The sequence below is a fragment of the Littorina saxatilis genome, linkage group LG4 (genome assembly GCF_037325665.1).
Source record: "Littorina saxatilis isolate snail1 linkage group LG4, US_GU_Lsax_2.0, whole genome shotgun sequence".
NCBI classification, from domain to species: domain Eukaryota; kingdom Metazoa; phylum Mollusca; class Gastropoda; order Littorinimorpha; family Littorinidae; genus Littorina; species Littorina saxatilis.
In genome coordinates this window covers 15,830,074-15,839,919 of record NC_090248.1, presented here as the reverse complement: position 1 = coordinate 15,839,919, position 9,846 = coordinate 15,830,074, and the positions used below count along the sequence as shown (strand labels likewise).

The window sequence follows — 9,846 nt, the reverse complement described above, 5'->3', positions numbered from 1 at the left end:
CTTTACCGCCACAGCAGAATAACAACATAACTGTGTACTTGATTTTAGTCCAAAATAGGGAAACTGACAAGAAGTGGAATTTTTGGGTGAAATCTAAATTTCACCACCAGCTTTTCATCACATGCAAGAAACTGACATGCCGAGTGTTTTCGTCCTTAAATAATTTCACTTCTTTAATTTTTACCAGGAAACAACATTTCAGTCTTGAGTATTTATCGAGGGGGTAATGTGACACAGGGGCCAATCTCACATCGTTACACCGGGCCAAGGAGACAATGCTGTATCGTAGAATACTTTGACTTTATGACATTACAGTATCGTTCCTTTTTATCTCCAGTTTGTCCATATCTTAAAATGGTATAAATTATAATGCTGAAGAATTTCTGTGTTAGATTCAGTTCAACAAAGCTGGGAAGGACGGTGCGAGCGGTCGAGTACTTTCCTACTGCCTGCCTGGGTCAAACATGGCACTCAGCACCTGCGACCCGTGTTCATTTTCAAGACCGGATCTTTGCATTGTAACAAATATTGACCTCGATCTTGCAGTGGATTTTGAAAAGAACGTGATTGCAGGAACGGCACATCTGCATGTGGAAAAAAAGCGCGATGCCATCGAAGCTTTGGTAAATACGTTTGGGTGTCCCGAAATTGACATTTATTATTTTTTTTTTTCCAAATGTTCTTCACCCTGTGAAAATTTCGAGTCAAGCGGACTATTTTAGGTAATCTTGAACTTTAGCGTGTTAAATTCATAGCTCAGAATCCAGTGACATTCTTGACTTATTTTTCAATCAATCAATCAATAGGCCTATGTGACAGTCCATCACAAAATCAGTCTTAAAGTCGGAATTTGGATGATTTGAGTTAGTTATTATTTTGAAATTGTGAGTCTTTCCTGGATGTTTAAAAAATAAAAAATAAAGCTCTAGGTCAATAAATAACGATATTACGGCCATTTTTATGAAAGAAGTTGACCGGCGGCCATTTTGAGAAATCGGGCTTGAAAGTTTTGGAAAGCACCAGCTTTACATTTTCCTTAGCAACGGGGGTTGAAAATTAATCTAACCCTTCCACATTTTGCACAAGTGTACTTTGATCTTTCATGCATCCTTTAAATCCAAAACGAGGGGTTAAAAGAACAAGTATCACCATTTTTGAAGGCTTTGTTTACATCATACATGCGGAAGTCAATACGTCAGATTGATTTTTCATTGACTACGTCCTAACGACTTGTTAGGGGGCATTTCGTTGGCTACAGATTTGTAACAGAGCTTTTCATTGTCGGAGTGTATACGACTCATCGATCCTGTATACACTTGGAGTGCGTATAGCTTTTGCCTATATAATATATATATCTATCTATATATCTATCTATATATACGGCTTGTGTGTGTCTGTCTGTCTGTCTGTGTGTTCACGATTCACGACCAAAGTTCTCGATGGATCTGCTTCAAATTTGGTGGGCATATTCAGGTAGACGAAAATTTTGAACACGTGCGTGCTCTCAGCGCGCAGCGCTGAACCGATTTTGGTTTTTCTGTACATCCATTCCCAGTAACTCTTCCTTATCTTCTCCAGTGTTTTGCACGTTTATCTCCCTTCCTTCGTACGGTGCGCCGGCAAAGCCGTCGTACACCCTTTGCCGGGTCCCTGGCGAAGCCGGGTATTCGGCTCTACTTCTTCCCGGCGAAGCCGTACCCGGCGAAGCGGGTATTCATGTAGTATATATATATAGTTCGTGGGGATTATGTGATAGGAGCTGACTTCGGTGGTACGTGATGTGAACATCACCATTTAGATCAAGAGAGATAAATTTAAGGTTTACGCCCTCACGGCAAAGGCATTAGGGGCATGTTCCCGGGTTTAACCTCGACTTTAGAGACATTTGTATAAGTTGTTAGTGTTTTTGTTCATAACTTTACACTGTGACAAAGTTACATTTTGCAACCCAGCAGCCAAACAGTGCAGATCTTAGGTGGGTCGCCAACGAAGCGTTGCATCAGCAGCTCTGCACAGTGCATCTGCGCATCAGATTATGACATTGACGAGCTTCTTGGCCTGATTTTTTTCAGGCGTCATAATGCTTGAGAATAGAATCCATCCTATTTAATGCTTGATGCGATAAATCAACCAATCAGAACAGACGGGCGCAGTGGCCTAGTGGATAATACATCGGTCTCCTAATTGGAAGGTCGTCAGTTCATATCCCGGCCGCGGCCGCCTGATGGGTTAAGGCTGTGCAGTCCTGCTAGTGCCTTATCCCCCTTCGTGTGTACACGCAAGCACAAGACCAAGTGCGCACAGAAAAGATCCTGTAATCCGTTTCAGAGTTCGGAAGGTTACAGAAACACGAAAATACTCAGCATGCTTTCCCCGAAAGCGGCGTATGGCTGCCTGAATGGCGGGGTAAAAAGGGTCATACACGTAAAAACCCACTTGTGCAAAACGCATGAGTGAACGTGGGAGTTTCAACCCATGAACGAAGAAGAAGAAGAGAACCAATGAAAGCAATTGATTGGAAGGGACACAACCCGCTCTTTTGTCAAAGGAGGAAGGTGTGTGTCTTCGTGTCAACGCTGTTCAGACGGCCATTTCCAAATTAAATCCTTGCATTCATGATTCATGTGTTGTATGTGTGTGTTCATTCCACTCATAGCGCAATTGAGACAAAGGACAAATGACACATAGTGATAGTGATACACCCCCACTAATAACTGCTCTTATTAGCCTATGTATTAAATTGGGTTGACTTACAGCCTGAAAAGTATGTGTATAGAGAGACATTCACCTTTTACACGGGACTAGTGAATTTTAAAAGTAACTAGCTCCTTAAGCTAATGGACATTTTTAAACTTAAGCATCCCTGCTTACAGTTACACAGTTATTTGTCCACTACAAAGACCATTAGGTTGACTTGTGATTGTTTTGTCTGTGAGTATGATTATGCTTTCCATAAATTAACCTTTCTTGTTTTTACATTTAGTCAAGTAAAAAAAAAAGTAAATTTTAAGGGGCTTATTGTCCGTCAGGTCTTAATTGCCTATATTGGACATGAATTGGTTTATACGATTCGAGTTTTACGCCCTCACGGCTTTTTGATGTTTGCGTGTTTAGGTGGTATCAGCCATCTGCATTTATGGTAGAATGACCAAGATCTTTAACGTGCCATTGTGGTGACACGGGGGTGGGAGATGGATACCGTCTCTGGGTCTGCACATAAAGTTGACCCGTGTCCGTCCCGGCCCGGATTCGAACCAGCGACCTCTCGATCACAAGTCCAGTGCTCTACCACCTGAGCTACCTGGGCCCCCAAGTTTTGACTAAATGTTTTAACATAGAGGGGGAATTGAGATGAGGGTAGTGGTGTATGTGTGTGTGTGTGTGTGTGTGTGTGTAAAAAGTGATTCCGAGAAAACTACTGGACCGATCTTCATGAAACTTCACATGAGAGTTCCCGAGTATAATATCCACAGACGTTTTTTTTCTCATTTTTTTGATAAATGTCTTTGATGACGTCATATCCGGCTTTTTGTGAAAGTTGAGGCAGCACTGTCACGCTCTCATTTTTCAACCAAATCGGTTGAAATTTTGGTCAAGTAAACTTCCACAAAGCCCGGACTTTGGTATTGCATTTCAGCTTTGATGCTTAAATATTAATTGATGAGTTTGCTCATTAAAGTTGTCATTAAAATTGATTTTTAGCAAAACAGATTTAAAGGCGAAGTTCGGGAGGAATTTTTCTGCGAGTACGAAGATTTGATTAATGACCTCCAGACGCGCAACTGACACTCACACCCTCTATCCAACAAGTGTCTGGAACTGTTTAGATAAGCAGTACAGTAGTCCCTTCCATTTCCGGCCCTTTCGTGGGCGTGAACCTACCCTGAGCGGCCAGCTTTCCCATGACTAATGAGTTTTCCTTCTATAATTGACTCTTAATGGCCGTTAACCTGTCTGACGCGGTCAACGGTCACTGATTTTTGCCCTAAGGTGCCCCTCTTACTCGACAGGAGCGGCCACTTAACGGCCACTTGTCACTTTCGCGGGTGAGCGCCTGTGGTGTGTGTGTGTGTGTGTGTGTGTGTGTTGTGTGCACAGACGGCACAGCACGAGCAGACGACATGAATACTTACGCATGCGCAAACTGTAAATACAGACATGCGCATGCATGTACATTTACGGCAGTCACTTCCGGATCGATCACAGCTGATGTGAGTTTGAAACACTTGTTTATCTGACACTCAAATACATATATAATAATCCAAACAACACACATAGAAACATACGAAACAATAGCTTAGCCAGGACGATCGAGTTAAACACGCAAATAATTAAGATGTATAAACGAAAGCAAAACTAACAGAGACAATGAATCGGCGGCTCGTGGATGATCGCTTTCTTTTCTTCATGAAAACTTGATCGTGTTTTGGGGTTTTTTTTGGAGGAGGAGGGGGCCTGTAATGAACGGCCACCTGATATTTGCGGTCACCTTTGCAATGACTAATGGGTGACCGGATATGGCAGGTACTACTGTAGTATGGTGGTATCTCTGATTACTGGACCGAGAAAAAAGGGGAAGTCACTGTTTCCTTCACTTTTGTGTCTTCATGTGAAGGCCTGTAAATTAGCCTGTGGGCATAGGGAAGCTGGGTGTTGATAACTAATGATAACAGACTTGGAGGAATGAGTGGCTGTAGCACATAGCAGACATTCTTTCAAAACTGCCGCTTTAAGATTGCAGGGCTGGGATTTCTTCAGTCCTAGACTAGTCCCAGAGATAGGGAGGCCCATTGTCTCAAGGGTAAAAAGTGCATATCGAGGCATTTTTACAGTGCTGGAATTACCTTTAAAATTGAACAGCTGTCCTGTAAGTTATGTTGTGTTGTACAAAATATGAAGTTTGTACGATTGATACATTGTGAGTTATTAAACTTTAAAAGCGGGCAAGAATCCCATTTTTGACTCACATGTGAAGCAAAAGTGAGTCTATGTACTCACCCGAGTCGTCCGTCCGTCCGTCCGTCCGTCCGTCCGGAAAACTTTAACGTTGGATTTTCTTGGACACTATTAAGTCTATCAACACCTGATGTGGCCTGATGGTGTATGGTTACAAGATCTCAAAAAACATGTGCGGCAACTTGACCTCACTTCAAGTTCAAAGTCACAGGGGCCGTAATTGTTGTCTTAAAAACGACCATTTTTCACATTTTCGCATTTTCTCTGAAGTTTTTGAGATTTAATACCTCACCTATATATGATATATAGGCCAAAGTAAGCCCCATCTTTTGATACCAGTTTGGTTTACCTTGCTTCAAGGTCAAGGTCACAGGAGCTCTTCAAAGTTGGATTGTATACATATTTTGAAGTGACCTTGACCCTGAACTATGGAAGATAACTGTTTCAAACTTAAAAATGATGTGGGGCACATGTTATGCTTTCATCATGAGACACATTTGGTCACATATGGTCAAGGTCACTTTGACCCTTATGAAATGTGACCAAAATAAGGACCTTTCATTTTTGTCAAAGATCATTGAGAAAGTAGTTTTAAAGCAGCTGTTAGTGTATTTGAACACTCATGATCTGATCTCGCATTCTCAGTCAGCATACCGTCCTTCTCACTGTACTGAGACTGCCCTGCTCAAGGTGACCAACGACATTCTGTCTGCTCTGGATGGTGGTGATGTGTCTGTGCTCACCCTACTGGACCTCTCGGCAGCGTTTGACACAATAGATCATGTCACGCTGCTGAGCAGGCTCCAGACCCTGTATGGCATCTCTGGTCCAGCGCTGGCATGGTTTGAGTCCTACCTTACGGATAGAACTCAGGCTGTGCTTGTCGATGGCCAGAGATCAGCCCCAGCCCCCCTTGTTTTCGGTGTCCCTCAAGGCTCTGTACTTGGCCCCGTCCTCTTCATTATGTATACCAAACCCTTGTCTGCCCTCATTCAAAATCATTCCGTTTCAAACCAGTCTTTTGCTGATGATACCCAGTTGTATAAGCCTAGTTCCCCCGCTGAGACACATGCCGCCATCCAGACCATTCAGACCTGTATCTTAGATGTTAAGTCATGGATGGTAGAAAATAAGTTAAAACTAAATGATGATAAGACAGAGGCACTTCTGTGCATGAAAAAGTCCACTAAGTTCCCAAATTCTCAACCTTCGTCTGTCCAAGTAGGCAATACCGACATCTCTTTCTCTTCTTCAGCTAGAAACCTCGGCTTCACCATCTCCTCAGACATGACACTCAACAAGCACATCTCCAACATCTGTAGGTCCGCATACTTTGAACTCCGCAAGATCGCAACCATCCGCCATACTCTGTCCGTTCAAACTACAAACACTCTAGTCTGCTCTCTTGTTCTTTCTAAACTTGACTACTGTAACTCTCTTCTCTCTGGCTGTCCACTCTACCTCCTGCACAAACTACAGAAAGTTCAAAATTCTGCAGCACGCCTGATCCTCAAAGCACGAAAATATGATCATGTCACACCACTTCGCCGCACACTCCACTGGTTACCCATCCAAGCCCGCATTGAATACAAACTGTCCACTCTCTGCTTTCACTTCTTCTCTGCCTCTTCTCCTGCTTATTTCTCTGAACTTCTCACTGTATACACTCCTGCTAGACAACTCCGCTCCTCTTCTGATAGCCGCACCCTAGTCATCCCACACACAAAATCAAAAGCATATGGACAACGCACTTTTGCATTTTGCGCATCTACTCAATGGAACTCTCTCCCCTCTCACATTCGCCACTCTCAGTCAGTACAGTCATTCAAGCGAGCACTCAAAACTCACCTCTTCCAGAAACACAACTCCTAAAGTCGCAACATTTTGCCATCCTGTTCTGTAACGGTTCCATCTCTATTCAGCTTGTTATTTTTGTCTTTTGTTTTAAATTATTATAAATATAATTTTTCACTGCAGTAGTCCTTTAACTTTAACCCTTAGCTGTAAGCTAGATATGCACAGGTCATGTCGGTGCCACATAATGCTGACACACATGTTCCTGTGCATAGTTTATGGATAACGTGTAGTTGGGAAGTTAAGAGTAGAAATAATTAGTATTTAGTGTAGGAGGAGGGTTGGGGGTGGGTAGGGAGGGGGTGGGTATGGTTTACTTTGAGCAGGTCGGTTTCAGTTTTAATAAACAATTCTAGAGAATTGTGTATCTTATATTTGAGTCTTTCGTGTTTTAGACATTGATGCATTTAATAGTTTTAACGAGTTGCCTTTTGTTTTATCATTCTGGTGTTTATCTAGATGTGCTGTGTATCTTATAAGAAGTTCTTAAAAGTTCGAAGTTATTTTAGCATATAGGTTTTTTATGGTCTTAACAGTTAAACATGTATTACGTTATCATTAAGATTCATGCTTTGTTAGCACTAAGCAGTTGTTTTAATCAGTCTGGTTTTCTCTTGTTTTCATCTTATGAACATTCTAAATGTTAGACTAACTTATTGTCTTGTACAGAATAACAACTGTGTGAATGGTGCTATACTGAATGAAAGAGTGTGACATGAAGTTCTTGTACATCATTGTAAAGAGTGTGAATGACGTTTTAGTTTAGATGTCAAGCGCTTAGAGCAAGCCTTTTTAACGAAAGTTTTTGATTTAGCGCTATATAAATGTTCTTATTATTATTATTATTATAGTGAACCACTAAAAGTGACCATATCTCATGGTAGAAAGAGCCAATAAGCACCATATTGTACTTCCTATGTCTTGAATTAACAACTTTGTGTTGCATGACCTTGGATGACCTTGACCTTGGGTCAAGGTCACATGTATTTTGGTAGGAAAAATGTGTAAAGCAGTTCTTAGTGTATGATGTCATTGCTAGGTTTAGTTATTTGACCCTGAAGGTCAAGGTCATGTAAAGGTCAAGGTCAAGCATGTGAGTCGTATGGGCTTTGCCCTTCTTGTTTTTTAAACTAGGGAGTCTGTACAGACTGACAAATTGAAAAAAGTTAGAACAATTTGATTTTTTCTTATCATTTTATTAGGAGAAATGTTGTTATGAAAAAAATATCAAATTTGACCTGAAAAGTGCATTTAAGAAGTTTTTTCAGCTAACTGAAATATAACGCCATCCAGATGTATAACGCTAAATTCTCAAAAAGCGTACACACGAAATATCGTTGCTTTTCAAGTTAAAAATATGATGTGATATACTAAATTGAAGGTCTTTTTCGTACAAAGTCAACTATTTAATAGTTGAAGCAGTATTCTGAAACACAGATACACTCAATGTAAAATTGTATGTTTAAATTTTTTTTTTGAGAAAGTGATAAAATCAGAACTTTTACCACTTTAAGGGCTTGGTTTTTTTCCATTACCAAAGTTCAGGTTTGCAACAAGTGAATATTCTGCATCGGTCCAAAAGCAAAGTAGGAGGTATAAGTAAGAGGTGGGGTAGGGTACGGGGATATTGTAGTATGGAGAATGCAGAATGCTTTTTTCTACCCATGCAAGCAAAGTCGGAAAGCAAGCACACAAAATAACGAAGAATTTGAATCTACAAGAAGAATAGTTGAAATGACTGATGCAAAGCAGATTTATTCAGACATAGCTGTGCGACTATTGGAACTAAGTGTCACTGAATACAGACGAGATCACAAAGACGTCACGGTGGCACCGCGTATTCAGTTCGGCAGTTTTTGTGTCACACATAGGAAAGCAGCACCTCTTTTGCTTTTAGCGCGCTCTAAAAATCATTCATGACACGGATAATCTCACATTATTAGAGTTCTGAAGCGATTTTGCCTCACCTGTTTCCCTGTATGATGTAATCGGTGAGTATTCGTTCTGAACAGTATCTCTCTGTATGCATGGGTCCGTCTGTGAACAAAAACAACCTCAAGACCCACCTCGCCTCGTGTAAACAGTTCATCTCACCGTCTCAGACCTTGTCATGCTTTACCTGGGATAAAACCACCCCTCCACTTGGTCACATACCCAAAATAAACAGCATCGGTGCTGTCTGTGCACAGTGGTCATTTTTAAAGAATTATTTTCGTGTAAGGCACTGGTGCCTTATTCCAACATTAATTCATCAACATATTCAAACTCACCCCAGCAAGCAGTCAGGGTTTTGAATTTTGGTATGTGAGTTAGTGGATCAGGGATAGTCGTTTCCCGTGTAAACTGAAGAAACAGCACATAAGGAGCCAATTTGGGAACGTTTTCTGACGATCTGGACCTTAAAATGTTCAAGGGACATTCACTGTACTGTAATTAAGAAACACCTGCAATGAATTGCTAGAAAGTGTTCCGTAACTTTGCTAAATAATTATATAAACATTAAAGGCACAGTCAGCCTCCCGTAAACCATCACATGTGCAGACACTGTCACTGTCAGGCTTTTACACACAGTACAAACACCCCGGTTTCGTTTAAACACTCACCGCTTGAGAACATCCTAGAGCGAGCCATTTTCAAAGAATTCATTTTTGTGTGGCCAGTCGGATTGTCTGATCAGACAATCGGACGGCGCGATCTGGCGCTAGACCTAACTTTTAAAATCTAAATAATAAATTGACAGCTTGTTACACAAACATTCTTAAATCATAAAATAATTCTTTTTTCATCAAGACAAGATTAGTACAACTCGAAGTTTTGAAAGTTTAAAAAAAAAAGCCTGGAAGTGTGTCCCGCAAAACGTGTTTCTCGTAGCAGACGAATGTTCTGCATGTCGCCAGTTTCTTCGAACAGTCAACCGCCACTGCTCAGTTCGTGTGACTCACAGCCGTTTGTTGCGATTTAGATTCAGAGGTAGACAATAACGTGCTATTGCAGATACAGCCAGTCGCATTGAAATCACAAACTGACCACTAAATT

General features: G+C 41.2%; 1 protein-coding gene across 1 annotated transcript in view; it reads left to right on the top strand.

The window, feature by feature from the left end:
* The first annotated feature begins 374 nt into the window (after positions 1–374).
* LOC138964091 (leukotriene A-4 hydrolase-like) overlaps positions 375–9,846 on the top strand; it is a 116,702-nt gene continuing 107,230 nt past the window's right edge. Inside the window, exon 1 of the mRNA XM_070335979.1 lies at positions 375–623. Within this exon, the coding sequence (XP_070192080.1) occupies positions 465–623 (159 nt within the window). The 5' untranslated portion in view covers positions 375–464. The remainder of the gene's footprint in view (positions 624–9,846) is intronic.